The sequence below is a fragment of the Hirundo rustica genome, chromosome 1 (assembly GCF_015227805.2).
Source record: "Hirundo rustica isolate bHirRus1 chromosome 1, bHirRus1.pri.v3, whole genome shotgun sequence".
In the NCBI taxonomy this organism is placed as follows: Eukaryota; Metazoa; Chordata; class Aves; order Passeriformes; family Hirundinidae; genus Hirundo; species Hirundo rustica.
The window spans coordinates 15905067-15930955 of record NC_053450.1 but is presented as its reverse complement, the minus strand read 5'-3'; the positions used below and the strand labels follow the sequence as shown (position 1 = coordinate 15930955).

Here is a 25889-nt window from a genome sequence, read left to right as displayed (position 1 = left end):
CAAGAATTCATCATGATTTTTTTTAGAATAAATAGAATAAATATCTGGTTTAAAAAATAGGTTAACTTTGAAATTTTAGAAAGAAGTTTTAAATTTTTTTCAGTGTTTCTTGATCTTTCCAAATGCATCTATAGTATTTATCTTAGATAAGCAGCTTAGCCAAATAATTTTTAGCAGTAACATGCCACTGGTGGTCCATGAAGTGTTAGTGGCCTACTGTCACCTGGCAAAGGAATTACATTTCTTTATGGTGTTCAGGTATTCAAAGAAGAATGGCTCTTCCAGAGAAAATATTAATATTTACTTTTATTTATTTATTTCATATATATAAAAATGTAATTTAATTATAAAATACTTTCAATCATTTAAACTTTTTTTTTTTTTTTTTCCACGTTGTAAGGCATTTGATGGACCATCTAGTTCACTGTATTATTATCCATCCATCTCAAAGCTCTCTACATTTGCACTGAGTTTTACTCACATGGCCTCATAGGCTATTGAGATATTCTCTGCTAAGAGCTGATCAAAAAAGTAAATCTCTTTCAAAATACACTTCTAAGAAATTTCATTTTATTTTACTAGGCAGAGAATTCCAGTATTTAGTAAGCAATTGCTTTTCTCTTCATGTAATCACCATTAAATATTTATACTGGTATTGTTCAGGATGATGTTAGTGACTGACATAACTGGATGCTTCAAGTTCACCTATTTCTAAGTATTTTACACATCACATAATTTTTTGCTCAACAGTATGACTATATTTTATAGATCTAAGTGTCCAAATGTGAACTATAAATTTAACTCAAGTGAAAAACTTGCAAATTTTGAAAATCTGTTACGATGACAAAATGAGGTTTTTTAGTTTACAGTTCTGTATAATTCTGTATTATGTTCTCTTCATAAATAAATTTCTCCATCTGCAGAGTTCCTGTCTTTTGAAGAGTTTTTGAGATTACATGCTGACATACTGAACCTTTTCTTGTAGATCTCTATATTTTGATATTGCTACAAAAATTCTGTCAAAGCTACCACAAATCGAAGCCAAATTGTTATCAAAAAGCAAATGCAGATTGAAGGATTAAGCCATGTAGTTCTAAATGTGTAAGTGGTACTTGTCAGTAGTTTCTTTTTTATTAATTCTATGGATATTTCAAAGTCTGCTGTTGTGGATTACTATTTCAAAGTTTCATTGAGCTGTAACTTAAAATTTGAAGGAAGCACCTGCTTATAAACATGGAGCTGCATTTAATTAGGTACTTTAAGAAGCAGTATATACTGGTTCCTGCAGAATACTCTTTCAGCTATATTGGATTACAATTATCACTGCTTGTCTAGACATGGGATCAAAATGTGAATCTTAGATTACCTTAGCTGTTTGGGGGTTTGGGGGTTTTTTTGGTGTGTTTTTTTTTGTGGTTTTTTTTTTTTTTTTTTTTTTTTTTTTTTTTTTTTTTTGGGTACTGTACTTATTTTAACAATGTGTCAGTCCAATACCTGAAGAATATAAGTTCACCAAGCAAACCTTAGAATCTCTTGGGAAATTTCTTTCAAGACTTGCAGTATATATTCAATTATTCTTTAAATGGAAAATGACATTGAAAATATAAGAAAAAAACTCCAAAGTAAGGCTGACATATAACTAAGATTTCAAATTAATCACTGTCTTAGTTAAGCTTATGAGGCACGTATCAAAATGATAAATTGCTCTACCATAAGTTGACAAATATGTCTTATTTACCAACATTATTCTAAAAGAAATAAATTAAACAAATTATTGAAATAGTAAGTGGATTTTTACCAGACTAAGGGAGATGCACTCTTTTTTTCCCAATAATTAATTTTTTCTCAAGGCAGAAGAAATTATAGGTTATTCATGGATTTTTAACTTTCAAAGAATGACATTTTTTTGCAAATATTAAAGCGAATAAATATATTTCCATTCATTTTGTCTGGAACAAAATCATGCATGTTCTGTGGCTCTCCAATCAACTTATTTATTTATTTTTTTAAGATTTATTAAAGAAAATATAGCACTCACCAACCACTAAAGTCTAGCTGCTAATTATGGTAGAATAAAACACTAGATCTATAATCAAGCACATGTGCATGAGTTTTTTTTCCTAAAAATTATATGTTATTTTTCAAACAAAAGAACAGGGAAGAGAATGACAAGTCTATTTAGATGAATTCATCACATATTCCCCCCAAAATAGGATAACAAATATTTGTCAGCAGAAACAATCTTTAACTGTACTTTTGCGTAATGATAATAAAGTGACAGAGCCATCCATAAGGAGCTTTTGAGTGGTTCTAGTGGTCAAATGCTCTCTCCTGCATGGCACAGTCCCCTGCCTGCAAGACAGACCTCTAGTCTTGGATTGTGTATTTCTTGCCTGGAGCTCAGGCATATAATTTTACAGAGCAATTGTTCTTTTTCCAGCCTCACAGCTGCTACTTCATGTTATTCACTCATCTGACTGGTAATAACACGGCCAAGGGAAACCTTAAGCTGATTTAAGGTTGATATGGGATTTTGAGGAGAAGAATGAGGAGCATGTGATCCCTTAAGGTGTTGGTGTCCCTTTCAATCCTTCTGATTAGGACAAAAGCTCTGGCTGCATCTGCATCCAGCAGACCAACGCCTAGTTTCACAGTTGTCTCCAAGGGTTTGGGCTTCATAATCAAAGTACCTCATCTGAAGACAAAGTAGGACTTCCGGGAAGAAATGAAACTACCTGCTCAATGTAAATAAGATTATAATTGTATGTAGACATTTTTAACTCAGGAGAATGGCCTTTAAAAATACTCTTTTCAAGGGACAGAGACCTGACTACAGAGGAAAAGAAAATTTAAGCCCAGGTTTAGAAGGAATGCTGAGAAGTAAGTACTAAAATTGGGACACTAGACTTTAAGACATCATATTTTGATTTATTTGGTGAATTGTTAGGCAGAATCTCCTGGGAAGCAATTATGGGGAGGAAGTGCAGGCAGAGAGATGGCTGATTTTTTTAAATGACATCCCAACTATTTTAAGGGGAAGTGACTTTGACAAATGACTCATGAGGCTAACAAGGGAGCTTCTTAATGAACTAAAATGCAAAGTACAGGGAAAAGAAAAAAAAAAAAAAAAAAAAAAATAAAAAACAAAAAAAAAAAAATATGGACAGCAAGAAAGGTGTATAGAAATGGTGCCTAGGAACAAAATCAAGGTTACAGTCCAAGGGGGCACTAACACGGGGGGGGGGGGGGGCGGTGGGAGGTTAATGGGTTATACAAAGGGAGTCTACAAGTATGCTAGTGGGAAAAAAAGGATGGGGAAAATTGCAGGCAAGGTGGCAAAGACAATAATATTCAGTATGGAAAAAGCCAAAGAACTCCATGCCTTGTGTGTATCCGTCTTCATAAGGAGTAACCTGTTCATGTATCAGTCCAGATGGGAAAGGGAGAGGTAATTGTTCTGAGTTTACATCAAAAAGTTGGGTATATTCAATTCACAGATTCACCCAAGGGTACCAAGAGAGGTGTCCCACCCTGACTGAAAAGCTGCTGTTAATAACCCATGGAAAATTATAGCAACCTGCAGTAGTCCTTCATGCTTAGACAGATTAATGATACACTTTTCCTAATGAAAGCAAGAGGGACCACTACAGGCACTATAAACTAATAATCCTTCCCTGAGTTCCTGGATTACACTTTTGTAATCCATTTTCAATCACCTGAAAGACGGAGCTAATTGGGAGTAGCTAGCACAGACTTACCAAGGGCAGACTATGCTTGGTGAACCCAAATGACATTTAAGCATGTGAAGGGATGTAATAAGTGGCCACTGCTTCCAGCAGCAACTGGCCACTGTTTCCAGCAGCCCTGAAACCTGGACATTTCCTTGCCTGACCACAGGAGCCCAGATCTGGGACAGCTTGCAGCCAGGGGATGACTCAAGCCAGTGGACATCCTTGCTGCCTTCCCATTTATAGATTTAACCAGTTTCACAGCTGAGCAAGAATCCCGGAGAAACACACAGACACACACATAAGACACTGACAGGATGGGCCACAGGCAAGACACTGCTTTGACAGCACCCCCCTGAACATGAGCACCAGAGACCAAGCCCTCTTTTGTCTGGCAGACACAGGAGGTCATTCGTGCAGGCGCACACATGGAATTACCTGACTTCATGAGCACAGGTATATTAACAGGTCCTCCAAGTACCAGCACGATTCCTCTGCCTGCCTGGCAAGACCACCCAGATTCCAGACCCTCTTACTGGCCCCAGGGGTCCCCTCAACACTGGCTGGTCCGCCTTGATGCTTATTAGCAAACATGCAGTACTGGCATACTTGTCTGTCCCTAGAGGACACGAAAAGAATGATACCAAGCAGTCAAGTTCAGAGCAAAAGAAGAAGAAGCAGCATATTTTTGACCTCAATTTATATAGATCTTGGACAATGACCAGAGATTGGAGAATGAGGGTGACACCTCTCCGACCCCACTGGTCAAACCAGAAGTCTATCAATTGTCCCTTCTCCAACGAGGAATGTGAAAACCTTCACTTTGTTTATGTTACCATCCGTGAGAAACTCCACTACAAAAATGCAAACAATCAGAAGGCTCAGAATCTCAGGGCAACACTTGTCCAGCATGGACTCCACATCCTCACCCTAGATCCAGAACCTCCTTCCTGCTGGTTAGTCCAGATGGTAGCGTGCAGGTGAGTGACCCATGCACACCCAGTTATGGAGAAGCTGAAGACAGTTGTCACCACACTGCCTCAGCATGTGTCACCTGGCTTCCTCCAAGTGCTGGCACTGAGCTCCTCACTTGCTTACTCATGCAGGTTCCTCCTGATAGCTGTTTTTGGGACACACACTATTCCCACCCCAGTGAGCAGCAGCTGACACCTCCACCCACTCCAGTCGCATGGAGACCTCAGTCTCTCCAGCAGCTGATACCAGGCCAGGGTTACCTGCACCCCCAGCCTGGCTCCAGTAGCTGCGCTCAGCCCTTTAAATCCTCACACATGCAGGACAGAGGGAGATCGCTCTGATTTAATAAGATAGGACTGGTTATGGTAATCAGGTGCAGGCCTCACCTGGACAAGTGTATTTTTCACATGGCTGCCACAAAATTATGAAAATGCAGAAAAATTATGGAAAATAATTCAGTTTTTGGAAATTTTGTTTATGTTAATGCTTCAGAAGTCCATATTAAAGAAAACAGTACTCTGAAGCCTGTGATTCTATTGCAGTACTTAAGAACTTCCATAAGAACTCACAGATGCTAATAATAATGGCTCGATAATTTAGGAGATAAAAGCAGAACAAAAGCTAGTGACTGGAAGTTCAAAAATCAGAATTAAAAAGTCTTATTTCTATGTGAGGCAGACTGATCAGTGGGATCAAAGAAAGTTTTCTTAAAGCTTGATGTCTTCAAGGGCTAACTTTGTTCCCAGAAGATATTCTTTAGCCAAATCAGTGGTTATGGTGTCAAGAAAATAGTGTGAAATGCTATAAAAAATAATCAGATTAAGTCTACAGAGCTATTTTTGTCTCTGCTTCCTCTGGACTTACACAGGAATGGTGGTACTGGTACAGCATATAGGTAAAATAGGTAGAAGCACCATGGCAACCTGGTATTGATTTCATAAGAAATTGATTGTCATCTGTGTTACAGCTTTACTATGCATCTGATATTAGGAATGGCATAAAAGTCTCTAGTAGATATAAGATAGATATGTTTTGGGTTGAAAAGACAGGTATCTGCTAGAGAGAGGCAGGGCCCCTCTAGGAATGGGGAATTCCAATCCCTTCTCTCCGTGTTATTATAATTTGGAAGATTAAAAAAAAAAAAAAACACTTTTCAGTCAGAGCTATGGGGGAAGGAATAACAGTCCTTTACTAGTAAATATAACAGGACAGACAAACAACAACAGCAATTATAATAATAATAAAACAGAACCAAGAACCTCAAGGGGCTTGGTCTCACAAGTCTTGGGCAGTCTGATCTCTTGTGATCCCAAGAGCACGAAGCCGAAACGGTGAAAACTCCGGGCTGATGGCTGGAAACGGTGGGGTGTCCCGGCAGGCAGGGGGGATCCCGGCAGGCAGAGTGAGCAGTGCTGGAGAAGCCGCGGCGGCTGGACCGGGGCTGACCCAAAATCCAGCAAGGCAGGCGAAGAGCTCTGAATGCCCCAGGCGCTCCAGCAGACGAAATGGACCGGACTCCTCTGCCAACCATGGACTCCACGCAGCTAGCCGTCTCTCCACCGTCCTCCCCGGAAAACCGAGCAGCCAAAAAAACCAACCCTCTCCGCTCCAGGGAGCCTTTCCCTCCCCCGCTCAAACTAAGTGATCCACCCCTTTTGTACGGGGCAAGCAACGTTTTAAGCATCAGTATTTAGTCTCCTAGCAACTTACGGGGGGAAAAATTCCACAGGAAAACTTAACCCACAACATAAGTCTATGTAGAGGCATTAGTGGGGTGTTTTCCACCCAAGCTAGTATTTCATAGCAAAAAGGATTTGTTGGATAATTTTCTGGGACTTCCCAGACAATTCGGCAGATACTCATACACTCAGACAAAATGCAGAAAGTCCAGCACCCTTTTTTTTCTTCTTGTTATCCAACATGTTGAATAGAAGTAAAAGTAGACAATATATATTGGCTTATGTCTAGCATGCTGCTTTGTTAGATTTAGTATGTTTCCTCTAAATGTGTCTATTTTTGCAAATAATAATTTCCTGGTTTGACTTTCCTTTTCCTTTTCCTTTTCCTTTTCCTTTTCCTTTTCCTTTTCCTTTTCCTTTCCTCAGTTTAATTCAATTTCTGTTAAGGGGTTGTTGAAGCAATGTAATGACAGAGACCAGCCATATCCACAGCAGTTATGACAAAATATGTACAGCAACAGCAGCCTATAGTATCCTTCAGGTAGTAAGCTTGGTGACAAACTTACAGCTTAAATTCTGTGGCTTTTACAACTCCAACTCGGCAAACAATTTTTCAGTGGATTTCTTGTAGAGAGCACTCCCACATTAAACAATAATTCATTAATATTCCTTTAAATTTTATATTAAGATGGCAGTGATATTATTCTCTTTATACAGCTAGGACTTTGTAAATCTTACCTGAATCCAAGATTTAGATTATGTGTAGCCACGTTTCTGAATTCTGACATGCAGAAGAGCTAAAAATAGTTAATCCTATTTGTTCACATTCTCTAGCTTTATACCAACTGCCAAAATTATTTTTAACACCCAAATCCTGGCATATTTAAGTCCTACTAGTATTTCTTATCTACATGCTTCAATAATGCTGTACATCAGCTATCAGTTTTCCTTAATATTGCTGAAAGAAATGCGTGATAAGTCCACAGAAGTCACTATGGAATGACTATGGAATGATGGAAATCCTATTCTGTTAATAAACACTATCTGCTCCCTTCTTTGCTTTCTCACTTCCCATTATTCATAAAGCTGAGATCATTCTTGAAATTTTTAACATTGCTCTCAAATCCCTCTCAAAAACATTTCGGCAGAATTGCTGAACTCCATAGCAGTGCTCCAGTACAAACATTAAGACCATTTCATTCCATACGCAGCGTCTAATAATTCAGTTTTATAACTCAGCTTTAAAATTATGTGCAGCAGTACAAACCAGATAAACTTATATTTCATACCACTATTATAAATATTTGCAATTCACCTCCTGAGCATTCAGAGTTTTACTGTAAGAGCAATCATATATTAAGTATTTATATTCATTGCCATGACCAGTAAGATAACACAAAAATGCCTACCATATTTAGCTTGAATAAAGGTTCCCATAAATTCTAGCAGTACATTTCTTAATGAAGTGAATGATTTTAGCAATGTCAGCTACCTGTTTAACAGCTGTAAAATAACACAGTGGAAACAGAAGGAAGCACTGTTCAAAGCAGGACTAGGTCCACTGAATCCCCTTTGCTGTGTAGCCAAGCTGCTACGCTGCTTTCTTTCTCAGCAGCTGTATTTCCCATCCCGTACTCTCAATGAATAAAGCTGCTTATGTATCTTCAGACAACAGGAAATGGAAAAGTGAGTCAAACTCTTCTATTCCAAAACCAAATTATCCCACCAGAAATGAAATAAAAAGGCACAGCTACACTGTACTTAGCCTAAATTATCAAATAGGAGATTAAGTAAAGCATTCTTTCTCCAGATATTAGTACTTATACATGTTGTAGAGAGCTTGAAAGCTACTAAAAAACCTCCCAGAAACCTCTCCAAAAAACAAACAACAAACAAACAAACAAACAAAAAAGCATAGAATTAACAGACTTACGTTTCTCACTCCAACCAACAATGCTGTGTCACTAGACGGTGATAAAATTAGCTCCAGTTTTGTTTTTTTTAAATCCCTCCTTAATTTTTAGTGCACCTCACCATTTTCTGTTGTCACTGTAAGTGAAGTCTATTACTTTTTGAGTAATATGTTCCAGTTTCCTCTCATGAAATAATTTATATTCAGGGGCATTGCACTATATAGAGAGAGGTATGTTTTTCAGATGTGTTCTTTTCTGAATAGTAAAGAAGCTGAACATGAAGAAATTTGTGCACAATAGTTCCAAAGATAGCTCAAATATGCCACTTGATATAGAGGAAAGAAAGAGGGGGTGAGAAGAAGGGAAAGAAGGAGAGAAGAATGGAGGGACACAGATTGCAGACTGAGGCTTATGATATTGATGTTTAGTAGGGCAGAGTCAATATTTTGTGGTCTATATTCCACTTAGTTTGACTGAATGCAATTACAGTGGCTTACATGTGGTGGCTCAACATAATCTTTCTATTTATGATATAATTTTATATCTTTTCAAACCCATTTTTATTCTCAGGAGATCAGAAAATGGATATTTTCCTATATGTTATGATCAAGGAAGTCCAGCATAGATTCATATTTACCACAGATTCTATCAGATACTCTGGAGTTTCTTGTCAGCTTTCAGCTCAACTGCAAATTTGTCAAGAGGATGAGAAGTCAGAAAAATTGTTGTTTGGAGGAGCTTTTTTTTTTTTTTTTTTTTTTTTTTTTTTTTTTTTATAGTGAACAGTAATATATTCCATGTAGCCATCTACCTATGTAGTCTATTTCAAAGCACTTCAAGAGAGTGTTTTAAATTACCTCTGATTTTGAAAGGTATGTTCCTTCTTTTTCAAATTACAACTGGATCTAATCCCTTCAGATATGTCACTACTTCTCACCCTATCCTCTCACGCCACCTTTATAATTTTGCTTTATTGCAATGACAAGTTGCTAATCATTTCTACCTTAAATTTCAAACTACATACCCATAATGAAGCTTTAAATTATGAGGCCTGATACTAAGTATGCAGACGTTTCATCAAGAAGCTAAGAAGGAGCTACTGGGCAATCAAAATTTTTGAAAACTGGTTACTAGGCAGAACCAGATCTTAAATGTTGATTGCAGGGTTTTACATGTTCACAAAGAGTACAAGAACAGAAATGGAAATTGCCCTGATATGATTATCATTTAAATACATCTATTCTCTCACACCAAGGAAAAAGCATTAAATGAATGTAATGTAATGTAATGAGTTTTCATTTCTTTGTATATGAAGAGGGTAGCTTCACATGAAGTCAGAAAAAAACAGGTATTTAACGAAAAATTCTCTGACTGAATGAAGTTTCCTTAAAACAGTAGATCTGGCTGTGGTAAGGGAGACTCCATGGAGCTAAAATTCTGGTATTCAGCCTAACATTTTTGAAAATTCCTAATTTCACAAAATAAAGCATCAGTTTCTTAAAAAGATGAGTATCAAGTTCAAGGTAACAAGTTTATGTTTTGTTCTAAGATGCTGATTTCTGTGGTTGAAGGTAAATTTTTCCCAGACTTTATACTCACCTAGAAGCTCAATTTCTATTAATCAGCATGTTATTTTCACATAGAAAGGAACTATGTGAGAAGTCACTCATATGTGCAAGCTGAAGTCTATAGCTGATCTATTTTAGTTTTAATTATTCTCTGTCATAACTGATATGCATAGCATGTTGTCTGCTAACATTAGCAGTGCAAAATCTTTCAGAAAACTGTTTATAAGAAGGACAGATGATACCATATACAATGAATTTAATTTGTGCATGAGAATATATTATATTTTGCATAGTTAAAAGACCATAAGAATTGTATAATGCATTTTAATATAACCCTTTTAATAATGCTGCTGCTTAACGCAGTTACCAAATAGTTGAAAAATTAACAGACTGCAGACCAGCTATAATCTAGACAAAAACAGTTACATATAGCCTGAATTTCTCTTTTCTAAATTGCCTGGGTTTTTATGTGCAATCCCCGCCCCACCCACCCCCCCCCCCAAAAAAAAAAAAAAAAAAAAGAAAAAAGATTGTGTGTAATCACTTCAGTTATATTCTCTAACAACTCAAGGAACAAGAAGGGCCTAAAAATTATTTTATGTTTTTCATTTCATATCTGGATAAATAAGAGAGAATTTCTATATGAAGTAGAATTCTAATGCATCATACCCAAAGGTAAACCACATGAACAGCTGAAGACATTTTACTGCAGAGTGATTCTGGACTGTATTTCTACAGCAGCCCTTCATCGCATCACCAATTTTTGGATAATTTCCTAGCTATCAAAGTGTTTCTCAGCCAGTATTTCTCAGTGATTAATTTCTGTTGCAGATGGGATCAAGTAGGGTACAACAATGACCTCAGAACTTCTCCAGGCAGTTTACTATAGCTCTGGTTTTGCTGACAGAGACACTTAATGGAAACAGAAAAATCAAATGTCTTAACACCAAGCATCTTTTAAAAAAGAAGGGAAGAAATCCAAAAATGAAAAAAAAAAACAAAACACAAAACATTATAGCAAAGACAATGAGAAAAACAACAGTTTCTCTGTATATCCTATACAAACTTGTTAGAGTTCACTGTCCAAGTACCAAGACACAGGTTTAAAAAATGGATACACAATACAAACCAGCTCTTCAAACACTGCTATACTGAACTTGATCATAAACAAAATCCCTCCTGGAACACACATACGAAACACACATATGTATATACATAAACAATACTATGAATTTCTGGACATCAACTTCAGTGTCTGTGTGAAAACTATATACAATCATGAAAACTGCAATAGCTTTATGTCAGTTCAGAGAACTGAGACAGCATTTCTCCTGTGCAAACATATAAGAAGGATTCCATAAAACTTGCAGATGCCACTATCCAGCAAAATTCAAGACTAATTAGTAATGTCTTGACATTAATTTGAATAAGTGGCAGAAGGACCAGAACAATAAGAATTAAGTTTTTCAGAATTTAAAGAACTTGCTATTATTAGAAATCAAAATATTTGTGTCTGGATGGCACTATAGATTGTAGTGTTCTAAATATTTTGGTTTCAGATATGACCCAATATGTGAATGATTACATGAAAAGCAAATACTGCAACTTGGATAAGATTATATATATGGTTTTTTTAATATATATTTCTGTGAGGTGTTTATTTTTTTATGTATAGAGATCAGAGAAAACCCCAGAATACTTTTGATAAAAATGTCTTACCTTCATAGTAAACTTTAAACCCATGAGCACTAACTGCAAAATCACTTGTCAAGCGCAGTGAGAATACAGATTTTGTACTTGTCACTGGTGGAGGAAGATGAAATCCTGTTAACCTAAGAAACAAAAAAGCACAATTCATGGTTAATTGTTTGGAAAATGAAACTATGTGTGACAGATGGCTCTTCCAAGTAATATTTAATAATGGAAAGGACAACTGCCTTAAAAATGCGTAGTTTTCATTACTTGAAAAATTTATTTTATATGGTAATTGAGGAAATAATAAAAAAAATATTACTGTCTTTGATGAACACTATATTTAGTATAGATGATAGTAAGATGTAGAAACTGGACTTAAGAACTGTTCAGATTACCAGTAGCTGAAAAATAATATAACCAGAGGAATCACAATCCACCAGACAATTTCCACTCTTCAGAGTTGTGTTCAAAAATGTATTTCACTAAAGATCTTACACAGTTTTCTGCTAAAATTCGTAGTAGCTGAATTTTTCCATAGTAATATGATGAAAGAAAGGGACCATTATTCACTTTAATGAGGGAATTTAGTATTATTTAAACTGTGCACTTTAGCCTCAGAAAAGAAATTGCTAATTTCAACCCGAGTAGCAGTATCATTGTGAAATAACAGATCCACACAAAAAGCTCTCTTGAAAGGAATTACAGGGTCGTTAAGGCTTGTGGTTTTGTTGTTTATATGTTTGGTTTGGTTTTGTTCTATTAAAACCACTGTGTTTGAGACACAAATGAAAGACATTTTTTGTGTACTCAGCACTGCTGATGAGCTCTGCTGATACTCTCTTCTACATATTCATTTGATGTTCATATGACAACACTTATCTGCCTCAGTTTTAGGAGAACAACCTCGTCAGGGTTCATATCAGACCAACAAAGCCCATCATATTTAACTGTCAAAGATGTGTAAAGAACCAACTGAAGAAATTAGCTGTGTACACACCAGGGAAATCTAGACATACTTGTGGAACCCAGTTAGCCATGTGGGGTGAATTGTGTAGCAGATAGGATGATAATTTTTATTAATGATTGAGATTAAAATTATTTTATGTGTTTGTAGATAAGACCTTATTTTACATTTTACTTTGAATTCAGAACAACAGAAATATTTAGGTCAAAAGGGACCTGCAGAGGCCGTATTGTCCAACCTACTGCTAAAAGGAGGCTAAAAGTCACAGTCTAGGTTGCTCAGGATTTACATTTTCTCTTTTCATTATTAGAACAAATTCGCTATGATTTTTTTGTTTGCTAGGGGTTGTTTTTTGTTGTTTAGTTTTTTATTTTGGTGGGTTTTTTTAAATGCAGCTTTATATTCAGCTACATATGCTGATCTTTAGCATACTTTAAGAAATATGTAAACTCTGATCATTTTGCTGGAAGAGATTACATATATTTTTAATTTTGCTTGATGTAGGAATAAACACCAATGGTGTTTACTGACGTTTTAATACATTTACTGTCATTTATTCTGAAATTCAGTCTCAGTCTTCTTCTGAAATCAGAAATTAAGGGATAAGTTATGTCCTGCCGTTATCAGCATTTCTAGTCTCATCAGAGGAAAGGATACGGTGTGATGAGAAGCCCAGAATTCAAAAGGTCAGGAAATTACTTGCTAAAAAATACCATAATTGCAACATTTACATCTATTTAATGTTTTACTTATTTTTAGCTTTAAGATAAATTTAGATGAATTTTATATAATGTGAAAGTGATTTACCATGAAGCTTATTTGTTTTGGAGATCATAAAAAGTTCTATATTTTTCTTTGATCTCTATTTGGTGTCCTTAAGAGAGACTGTAAATTAATGGGTACTATATAGTTGTTTTTTTTTCCTTAAACAATCTTTGGAAAACAAAACAAAATTTTTTTTTTAAAAAAAATCCTCTTCAATACAATAGCCAATTTATGCTGTTGGTTATGGTAATGAAAGATATGAAAGCCAAATGATAATAATAATCACATCACATACCCAGAAAAATGGAAAACATGAACAAAAGAAGCAAAGGCCCCTAAATGGGTGTATATTCACATATTTATATGTAGCAAGTCCTCAGAAGGAGTATTTACACAGCTGTTCTTTGTTATGTCATTGGAATCTTCATGAATGATATCATTAAAACAAGACTAAAGAATTTATGTTAATATGAAAAGGTGGACAATTATGTACAGAATATTTATGATTTTAAAAATGCATTTTTATTCAATTAAGAGGGCATATTTTTATTCTATTAATAAAAGAAAGGTAATAAAATGCTTACATCTCCCAAACAGGCATATGCATAATTTTTTAATAAGTCAGTATCAGTGCATTTTCCAATAGTTTGGTCATCAACCAATAAATAAATTGATTCATTGGTAAATATCAAGACTATAAATAAGCTGGCCTAATGTAAACCAAACCAATAATTAGAATAAAACTTTAACTTGAGTCTCAGAGTAGGTTTAGCTGGTATCTATTTATGTAGTCAATTATTTAAAAGAATTCTGGGTATAAACATATATCCAGCAGAAAAGGAGTACACAGTTACCCCAAAATACTTAATTTTATGAGTAGTATGCAGACAGTGCTTAGATGGGTAGTGGAATTTTTTAATGAACACATATGTTACTACCATAGTAAACATTACAGCTCCTGATGCAAAACAGATCATTATAAGAACCGTTGGATACTATTTAGCTTTCAGCAGTGGGCCTTTTGTAACAATCATTATGTTACATTTAGTCAAAAAATATAAGCTTGTTTCTTTAATTTGGTTGCTACTATTAAATTGATATTAAGAAATTCAGAGGTAATATTTTTGGTTTAGTGGATGCAAAATTAATCAAAAATTTTAATAAGTAAAAATTCAACATGCAATTATGACTCACTAGAATAGTATGGATTTTTAGAAAGAATTGTAATGTAATTAATTCTGACTATTGAAATAACCTAATACTTGAGTATTATTCCTTAGGCACAAAAGGATATTGACCTCAGAGCTTAAGTCTTACTTGTATGTTAAACTCTACAAACTGTCATAAGTGTGAGCTAGAATAATTTTCATTGCCATTTAAAATGAAGCATAGCAAGCACATCAGAAATGTGGGAGAGAGATGACAGGTAAGCAGCAAAATACCTGTAACGTAATGTATGTGCATAGATCTGATTGTCACTTATTTAGTTCAGTCAGAATGTCCAACTAAATGTTAGACAACTAAATGTCTGAGTACTCTGGTAAAAGTGAAACTTTAGGTGGTACCATTATGCAAAAATAAACAATCATCTCATTAAGTAGATATCATATGCATATTAAACATATTTAAAATTTAAATTTCCTCTAGTAGCTGAGGGGTTTTATCTACAGCAATTTCCCATCTTACCTTCTATTTACATATCTCATTCCATTTGTATCAACTTTTTTTCAAATTTAAAACATCTAAAAGAGTTATTAATGTATCTCTCTGTTGCTGTTTTAGATACTGTGAGATATTTAAAGCATCAGCACAGAGTTGGTAGGTATGACATTGTACCACCATGAGCTCCGTGTACTTCTGGAGAGATGGAGGCCAGGCAGGACATGCCTACATCTTTTGCTAGGCTCTTCAATCATTCATTAATAGTCTACCACTTTGGCAGAAAAAAATTATATGACAGGTGTGTTTTCTTGGTTTTTTTTTTTTGTTTGTTTGTTTGTGGTTTTTTTGTTTGTTTTGTTTTGTTTTTGTTTTTGTTTTCTTGGTTGGGTTTTTTGTTTGTTTGTTTGGTTGGTTGGTTGGTTGGTTTATTTTTTGGTTTGGTTTAGTTTGGTTTGGGTTGGGTTTTTTTGGTGGAATTATCTGTTCCTTCTTTCCCTTTTTGATTTTGAGAGTGTTCTCTGACCTCATTAAGAGATCCCATAAGTAGCTGTTACAGGCTTGGGTAGCCATGGAAAACCATGGGAACTGAAAGACAATGTCTACAGAGGTTTAAGAAAATATATTTCTTTCTGTTTCAACTCTTAAAACCCCAAATTTTAAATTGTGACATTCTACTTTAGTATTTGATTTTGATGATGCAGTTTAGCTACAGAGTATTATCAAACACAGAACAATGATACAAATTTGTACATTAATGCACTGCATATGAATGAATGTATTTGCTTTTTTTCGTCCTGGTATGTCAAACAAGCCTGCCAGAAACCTAACAGCCACAGAAAATGGACACATTATGTACATAGTGAAAGACTACAGATGTTTGTGGGAGCGTAGGAAAAGGTTAAGAGGTATTTTCATTTATTCAACTTTTCTATGTCAGAAAGACCAGATGCTCATTCTGAAAAATTTATTGTATACAGAAATTCTATATCTCCAGTAGTAAATATGATAAAATAGAAGATACCATTTTGAGACACAATATGTATTCATAATTTATATATTTATATTATTTATATTATTTATATTATTTATATATTTTATATATTATATTTATATTTTTATATATTTATATTTATATAATTTATATTATTTATATAATTTATATATTTGCTTGCAAAACTACAGTAAAGTGAATCTAGCAATGTTTTTGCAATAATTTCAGAGTATAAGACTGGAGAACAGAACTGCCCATTGCCTTGGAACAAGAGAAAAGGACATATGAGATATGTGATTTTTCCACGTAGACCCAAGACTGAGGAGAAGAAAATCATCACAATCATACTCTTTGGCAAAAGAGTTAATCCTGCTGGTTGGTTGCCCATAGTGCCATCTTTATCCTCCCAAGGAAAACCAAAGTGGCTATGGATCCAAATGGACATCAAAATCACTACAGAACACCACCAGACAAAAATAAGTAGACTCTAGGAGAGATCTGTACAATTTTAACTGCATATTTTTAAGTAATTAATTTGCTTTGAGTATGAGCATTAGTAATATCGTAGGCAGATTAGTAACAATTAGATGTTATATTCACTGCTATATTTTTATTTGTCAAGGCTTCTTGGTGAAATAAGACAGATTTTGTTTGAGTCCTCAGATATCTCTAAGTACTCAGGGTGTAAGTGCATAAAATTCCTTGATGTACAAATAAAGTGACTAAAGGATATCTTTTTCCAGGTAAGAGACTAGTTTTGAAGGAATCTGTGCCTTACGTGTCCTCTGACTCCATCCGTATTTATTTTTCACTAATGGAATATGTCAAATGGAGTCTGAAATAAAACATTGTCTTATGTACACAGGAATTTGTAAATATTCTGTCACCATTAATTAAAATAAATTCTAAACAGTATAAAAAATAAATTCTAAGCAGTAGTGATAATGTTTGAGCCTATATGAACACTTGTGGTAATATTTTTGGGGGCTGTAAATGATTGAAAATAGCATAATTATTTTCTTACAAACATGTCATTTACAGAGTGTGCCCCGTGTCTCTTCCTCTTGCAAGTTTCTATATTCTGACATGCTATAGATTCAAAAAAAAAGAAGGCACCTATATTAAAGAGTTGAATCTGCCTGTCTTAATTTTCTAAGTATATTTTAAAAGACTACTACTCAAAGAATAATTATACTCTCTCTATTTTTATCTCTCCCGCTATCTTTTTTCAGTCACATATGACATAATTTTGAAATGACAAATCATCTCAGATTTGTGCTTTCCAAGACTTTAGAGCTCTGATCGGAAATTTCTGCAGTTTGATCAATCATTTGTTTTGTGCTTTTACTGTGGTCCTTGTGATAAAAATTAAATCATATATCACTTTAAGCTGCATGCTGAACTTTAAACTCATCAGCCCTCGAGGCAGAGCAGCTCCAGCTTCATGATCTAAAGAGAGCAATCATTTCATAATTGCAAAGCTAAAATTATGGAAAGAAATCTTGATTAGTCATACAAAAGTGCTCTTAGATAAATTGTTTACTTGGGACTATAATGTGATGTGGTGTGGTGTGATAGATAAGATGATTATATTTCCTCTGTGTTTGTGTGTCTTAGATATTTTTTGTTTGACATGGATTATTCTTATAAATAGGTATTTTTTTTAATGTATTTTAATGGATCTTCCCTTTTTTTTTTCTTTTCAGGTTCACAAGATTCTAGTGTGCATTAGTTATTTCCAAAGAAAATACAGTTCCTCAAGAATATTTCAGCTTAAATGGGAATATCTGAAGAAATTCACCAAAAAAGTTTTTTTAAGTGAATAATGGTCTTGCTTAATCTCAATAAATTTTTTTTTAGGTCACAGAAAATTTAGAGCAGGAAGAGTTTTAGTCTAATCTGAAAGGTGCAAGGAATGTTTGTCCCTAATTTATGTAAAATGATGTAGAAACATAAAACATGTTAACATGCCAAGTTATTGTAAATTTGACTGTAAAATTTTAAAAAGTGTCAAAGCCTATATATTCTCAGTTAGTTTGATTTCCAAATAAATGGTAATTCTTGTAAAAAGGAGACAAAATCTGAAAAATAATATGCATAATAAACAAAATTCCAAGTATGAAAGAAAAGGAAACTGAAATATCTAATATTTTCAAATAACAGATAAAAATATTTCTTTTTTTTTTTCTTTTACATGATTTTTTTTTTTTTTTTTAATCCTTCCACTATGAAATTTTGGTCTTAATGATACATATCTAAATTGATAACCTTCAGAGAATAATATTCTTAAAATCCATAGCACATATACAAATGAAGCCTCATCATGAGTGGATTTTTTCCCGTTGAGTTAGTTATAATCCTTTTACCAGTCATTTTGTTTGCTGGTATGTCCAATAACTTGCTATCTGTTATTTATGCAGACAGTTCCAGTCAATACTTAGCAAATAAATAAATCTTGAATTTAGTAAGGTACTTTTGGGGCTTGATTTTGTTGGACCACATGCTGATGAATCCATTATTATCTGCTGGAGTCCTGTCTGTGTGGTTTTGTGTTCGTATACACTACTATTAATTTTCTAAGTAGCAGATGATTAGATTTAACATCTGACTAGCCTGATGCTGCACTGATTCAATTTCAAGTTTAGTGGGATCTTTTGCCTGCCAGATACTTGTTTAACAATTTCCCACTAGCTCTAATTATTATTTAAGAAAAAAAAAAAAAAAAAAGCCCTCAACAGAATAGTTTGTTTATTTGCATTTTCTAAGAAAAAAGCATGCTCCTCTTCTCACCCAGTTTGCTGCTGCTTTTGCTGTGGCCAGCACCTACTCAACTGAAATAACAACACTCTTCAGTACTTTTTTCTTGACACATTTTTTTTCCATTTAATCATTATCAAATATTTGGTTCTGAGGACCATATTCTCTTATTACTACATGTCATGGCATTTTATTATTTTGAATACCAAGATATTAAAGAAAATATAAGATTATGGATTTTGAATGTTGAGTGTATCCAATCTGACATCCCATATTTTGGTTGTTAGTTTTTTTGGCTGCCCTCTTTCATGGGAATGAAAAATCTATCATCTGTTTCTCTTTCAGTCTGCAATTTTTTTAATTTATTTTTTCTATGTCACTTCCATAATAATTCATCAGACATGTAAGCATCTGTGCTGATTTTCACTGGGGTAGAGTTAATTCTCTTCACATCTAGTAGATGTACAAAAGGCACCAAGTACTGCATTAATTTCCAGTTGAGGGAGTAGATTGTCCCACATTATTCTGCACTGGCATGGCCTCAACTTGAGTACCATGTACAGTTTTGGGGACCATAAAATAAGTATATAAAGCTATTAGTGAGAGCATCTAAAGGAGGGAAGCAAAGCTGTTGAAGGGCCTCAAGGCCCATATGGGGAAGCCATATGGGGAGCTGCTGAGGTCACTTGGTCTCTTCAGCCTGGAGAAGAGGAGGCTGGGGAGGGACCTCAACGCAGTTACAGCTTCCTCATGAGGGGAAGAGGAGGGGCAGACACTGATCTCTCTCTGTGGTGATCAGTGACAGGACCCGAGGGAACACAATGATTCTATGATTCTACTTGCACACAAAAGCATCCTATATGTTTGGGGTGTGTTTTCTGAGTTATCTTTTTCTTTTTTTCTTTTTTCTTTTTATTATTATTATTATTATTATTCTTTCTTTCTTTCTTTCTTTCTTTCTTTCTTTCTTTCTTTCTTTCTTTCTTTCTTTCTTTCTTTCTTTTCAACACAGGAGAATTAAAAGAAAATAAATTTTACATTTTTTTAAAAAGGCAATATTTTAATATTAGTACACCACAATGTTTCTTAGAGCAAAATAACACTTTCTACATCTTATATATGAATTTAAGTTTCTGAAGATTTGAGAATTCTGTACCTAAACTGATGCGTAACACCAACAGTATTTCCATCATTAGATCTTTCTGATGACTCTTCTAACTGCCAGAGTAAAACTAATTTTCCATTAACTCTTCCATGCCTTGGTCTTTTCTTACATCCATGTTTTATGCCTTTTTGAGCTTTGAGCAAAATTGACAACATACTAATAGCAAGTTCAAAGAATCACAAGGACTCAAAAGTCATCAAACATTAGCAGCTAATCCAACTGAGGATCAAATAAACTCTGAAAGAATTCTGATGATTTGTATCAAACAGTCACTCAGGATGGTGTGATCCCTCACTTGTTATATACTCACACTCATTAATCAAACTGAAAACTGTCAAACTAAAACTGGTAAGATGGAATTCAATTAGTTGTTTGATTAACCCAAATGTTTTAAAGTATTCAGAAAGAGATTGGTCATGTAACTAATAAGCAAATTCAGAGTTCAACAATATATTACAGATAGAATTGCTAAAGCAATTCATGACACATGTAAATCCCATGATTCAAGAAATCAATGAATTTTTAGGCAGTGAACTAAACTGAGTCTCTCTAATGTGCAAATTTCATGTGTACATAGGGTTCTGGTGTAAAGGTAAGATCTCTTCATCTTTGTCTTGACCCAGGAGTTTTTTCATCTTATTTTCTCTTGCTGTCCTGCTGTTGAGGGGGAGTGATGGAGGGGCTGACAGGCATCTGGCAGCCAGACAAAGTCAACTCTTCACAACCTCTAATGTTCCTTCTTACACACCAACTCAGAACAAACATCTTTTAAATCTCAGGAGTGTGTTGGAAAAGGATAAGGCTTATCTACTGAGTAATAGACAATTGAGTTCAATTCTCTTTAAGGTTTATGTTTTTGGATGTGCTTGTGTGCATTCATGCGTGTATGTAGAGAAGTTAATAAGGGTGTTGAATTGCAGATCAGAGTATTGCAAGATTGAACTGCAACATCCTGGTAAAATTCAGCCTATTTTCGATCTTTCAAATTTCTTTCTAAAGAAACTGAAACTTACCCAGGGAATCAGGAAGAAAGTAAGAAATTTAAAGGCTTCCTTAAGAGTATTCTGATTAAAATATGAATTGGAGCAACTTCCATAATTTTTATATGTCTATTCAATTGGTTTAAAATAAATAAACAAAATTTAATAGTCTATAAACAAAGCAAACTCGAACAGAAGTGTTCAACTAGATTCAAGTTTTACTCTCACTGGAAATAGTAATAAAAATATACTTTATTCAATAAGTCATTAACAAACTGACATATGATTTATGAACTAATTTATTTTTGTTGAATGATAATTTTTCCCTGTCAAAATGCAAAACTGCTCATGCAATTTATTATTTTAAAATAATGATCATAGGTCAAGGCTGAACATTGTTAATTGAACAGCTGGTTTGAACTAAACAATAAAGTACTCATCGGGTTCTGGTATAAACCTTATATTCTGTACAAAACATGTTTCTAAAAACTGCCATCATCCATTATCAGAGTAAAACTTTTATTATACAACTCTATTTTTTCTTAATGATCAGAAATAAAGCAGATTTTACAAATAATTATCTTTTGTAAAGCAGTCAATTTGTTTCAAGACATAAAACTATTAAGAAGAACTTCAAATAATAAATTTAGAAGAACCAGATATTGCACTACCATACAAATAGTTTTAAAAATCTGTAGTATGTGGATTTGCCTGCTTCTTTGAGAGAAAAACTGATAAGAACCAAACATATCAAAACAATAACCTTTAGAGAATTTGAAAGCATCCTAGGCCCTTAAAGTAAGAATTAAAAAAATAAAAAAGCAAGCAGTACAAATTTTTAATCTTGAGCAGCTGGAAGATTGTGACACTATAGCTTATTGTCCTCATCTTAAAGCTCGGTGAAGATCTACAGTGCATTTTAGCAGATCTTGGAGCTTTCAAAGCGCCAAAGGAGAGGAACTGGTTCTTCCCAATTTTCCCAGAGTTCTAACACTGATTTCACACTGGTTCTAGTCATTTGCACCATTCTCTCTGAATTAATTTAACCACCCCAATGAAGAACTATGGCTTTAAAAATAAACCTGAGTCAATTCAGTTATCAAAGGGAAGCATATCCTCTGAGTGGTATGCGTGATGCCAGAGCCAATGGAAAAAAGAGAAGGATCATACAGCCAAAGTCAGAGGAACACAGGAGACGGGTTTGCTTCCGTGAGTGACAACAAGCTCTTAGATGAGTTGGATTATCTTTTGTAACTTTGCCTTAATGTGTGAAAATAGCACAGTATGGAAAAGAGAGATGCCATATTTTGCTTCTCACCATTGTAGGTGCCAGGAACTTCCAGAACACCTTCAACTTATACTAAATATTCTGTATCGTTTTGGAATTCATCCATGAGCAAAAGGCTTGTGACATTATCACCAGACATTTTATTTCTGTTCTGGTATAGAGATAAATTGTAATAGTAGTCCATGTAAAAGAGGACAAACTACACACGTATACTACAGAATCTCTGCTTTTAATATGAAAAATTCAGTCTTTTAAGACTGAGTAATTGCAACAAATAAAGTAAAACCAAATAAATAATCAGCTGAATTACCTGCAATACCTAAAAAACCCCAAGGAAACAAAAAACTCCATGGATTTTATTTCATTCATTTTCTTCCAGAAAATTTTCACTGAGTCAGAAACAATTTACTTTTCTCACGGGCCCTTGTTCGCTTTAAAGGGGATCATATAAGCAGAGTATGCCAGAAAGAGCAAGAGAGGGAAGAGAGGATGCTAGCGTAAAGGTGTCTCTCCTCCAACACTGGGTATTTCTATCTTTATACGTAGAGGTCTGGAGCAATATGGTGTTCCAAGGCAGAGTCTGAATCCACTGCAGTGAAGAAATAAGTATGAATAAACTCTTTCTTTAGTCTTTCACCACTGCAGTGAGAAATTAAACTCTGAAGTTCTCTGAAATGCCCTTGGGGTTGGGGTAGGCAAAAAAAGCAACAAAACAGACAATCAAATTAAACAAAAAGTGTAGAGATAATAAAAACATTCCATTATAATGGAAAATATTTTACATTTACAAATCTAAAATTCTGGAAAAGACAGATCTAGGAAAAATGGTTGTGGTGCTTGAGGTGTTTTTTATCCCATCAAACCAGAAATGTGATTCTATAATGATCTTTACAAATGCAGTGAAATAAAGGCTTCTAAATTAGTGTATTTATTACATAAGTACAATTTTATTCTAAATAAATAATAAAAATGTAATTTTCAGTCTCATAGAAAGCAAATTATTAATTCTATATTGATTACTATATATGAAATACTGTAGAAAAACTTCTAGCAAGAAAATGAAAAGCACACTTTAGGAAAAGGATACTTGATATTGAAATAGAAGATAAGGTCCCACTTCCAAGGGAGAAAAATCTAAATTAAAAGCTTGGATTTGGAAAACAGATAATATAGCAGAAGTGAATCAGGCACATTATTTTAACCTCCACTTTTCATAATTTTCTAATAACTAATGAAACAAAGAAAAAATATTTCCAAAATAAAAAAGAAATACCACAATAATTTCAGAAAAACAATTTTAACAGATTCTGTTACTTTTTCTGAAATAGGATTAAAAAATGCAGTGTTTGTTTTTATATTTAGGGTTGGTTAATAGCTACAGGCACATAAAATGCACATTTGTAGTTGTTGGACTGATAGGTCTGCAACTAGAATACACCTTTTAATACATGGGTTTATGTCACCCTGGTTTTTCTGGTTTTTAAAGTCTTCTACTTGTCCATAAAATGAGGTCAGTTTCTTTAGTTTCTGCACAATATTAGGAGCAGTTTTTGCTTTTCTCATGCAAACCTTTTGTTTTCATTCCCTGTCTTTTGTTTACATATTTCTAGCCTGAAAATAATGTAACTGACAGCTGGTCTGGCCAGTGGGGTTAAATGTAGTAACCCCAGAAGCCAATCCACAACCTGACCCACAAATGTATAAAAATGTTAGATAATAAACAGGCTGCGCTCTCTCTGCCCTGCTCTTGAGGGAGCAACTCTGCACTGCAGACCTCTTGTCTCCGTGTTATTGCTTTGTGTGCCGCGATCACAGGTTTAAATAAAAATAAAGTTATAATAGAAATATGAGTCCAGTTAGCTGATCTATTTTGCAATCATCAAAGGATAGGTTGGTAACCTGTCTTATCTTGATTCCGTATCAGAGCCATGTTGACTAACATTAACAAAATCAGATAGCGGATTAAACAGGATTTTAAAGGGAAACAATTGTTACTACAGGATATCTCCTGTTAGATAGATGAGTTGTCTACACACTTTTCATACCAAAATTAAGAGTGAGAGTTGTTAAATTGTAGTACTGTAACTCAAGAAAGATAATAAAAAGCCTATTTAGGAAATGTAAAACTTTTCCATTTTCCTTGTATTTTATGGATATATGCTTTATAAAAATGCTAAATATAAGTTCTTCAAACCACTGCATCACATAACATGAAGTGAGAAATCAGTTCAAAATTATTCCTTAAACACAATCCATTTAGCAAGGCAAAAAGTAAATAGGGGGTTTTAAGACATTTAAAGTTGGTCTTGCTTTGAACATTTGTAGAAATTTTACCTTTTAATTAAGTATCAAAATAATTGGCCACTACTCTAAACACCAATCTGAAAAAAAACTTTGTTTAAGAAAATACATTTTTTACTGAAAAACCTCAATCAAACATAAAACACAATAAAGAAATAATTTATTTATCTGCTGAAGATTATAATTTTTTTTTTAAAAAAAATAACTCATGTTTTTATTTGACTTTTTCATGGTTTACTATCAGTTAAAAAATTTCTTACAGCTGCACCTCCTAAAACAGTGTTAAGAGTCACTTACATATATATCTGGAACACATTAGCATAATAATAAAACCTGGTGTTACAGCATATTGATCGATAACTTAGTGCAGTTCTATACAACAAAATGTGTAGACAGAAAACCTATGTCCAATAATAGGGAAAAATCCAAACAAGGCTTAATTTCCCTAGACAACCATCAAGAAAACCTTAGATACAGAAACATTAAACCTATTTCACCTAAAACAGGGCAGGAGAAAAGGTTTAAAACCTTTACATAAAATTGTTGAATCATGTTGAATACAATTCCAACTTTCAATATACCCAAAGCTGAAAGTCTACCAGTATATTGTTAATTACAGATGCAAATACTATGAAAAAAGAGAAACTGGTCTAGAGTTTTTGTAGTTGAGGGATTTTTGTAATTTTATAATTTACTGATATAGTTGAAATCCTGAAATTAAAGTGATGTAAAAAATAATTATTTACAGATAGAACTGCAAATGGCATATGGTTGTCAAAAAATAAAATTGTGACAATGAATAATTAGGATGGTCTTAGAAAGGTAGGATAGAAATGGATAACATAATTTTACAGAGTATGCAATGAAGTAAGAAATAAATTGTATAAAATAGTTTGACAGTGAAAGTAATATTATGAAAAGAGGAAGTTACATATACATTTAGTACTTCTTTTTATGCAAAACCATAGTAAAATCCATAGTTTTTCATTTTAACTTCAGAGAAGAGGATATCTCCATTTTAATTTTTAATTTTTTTCTTTCCCTATAAACAAAATTGTAGAATTTATAACACACATCCAGGTAGCGAGATTTGTCCATCGTATTTATATGTGGAAACTTAGTACTTTTTTGTAATACTTACTACAGTCTTTCATCTGGGGAAAAAACTTTAACTGATTTACATAGGATATTATTATTGTTTCATATTTCTTTATATTTTGGACAGTCAAGATATTTCATTAATTTTTCTTTTTTTTTTTATGTTTGTTTGTGGGCATGTAGGCCTTTATATTTTATCAATTCTATATTTATATATATTTTCACTTCCAATATTTATTTGAAATCACAGAGGAAATAAAAATAATTAATAGAAACTATTATGGCCCTGATTCTTTTCCACATGGTCTGGTATAATAGGCTTACAATGCAACTAGGCAAAAAATATTTTTACAATTACCA

General features: G+C 33.9%; 1 protein-coding gene across 3 annotated transcripts in view; it reads right to left on the bottom strand.

Moving 5' to 3' along the window:
- Positions 1 to 25889, bottom strand: part of CSMD3 (CUB and Sushi multiple domains 3) — a 612124-nt gene that overhangs the window by 493749 nt on the left and 92486 nt on the right. For all 3 annotated transcript variants that reach the window (XM_040070587.2, XM_040070596.2, XM_040070605.2), the window contains exon 3: positions 11583 to 11695. In XM_040070587.2, the coding sequence (XP_039926521.1) occupies positions 11583 to 11695 (113 nt within the window). The remainder of the gene's footprint in view (positions 1 to 11582; positions 11696 to 25889) is intronic.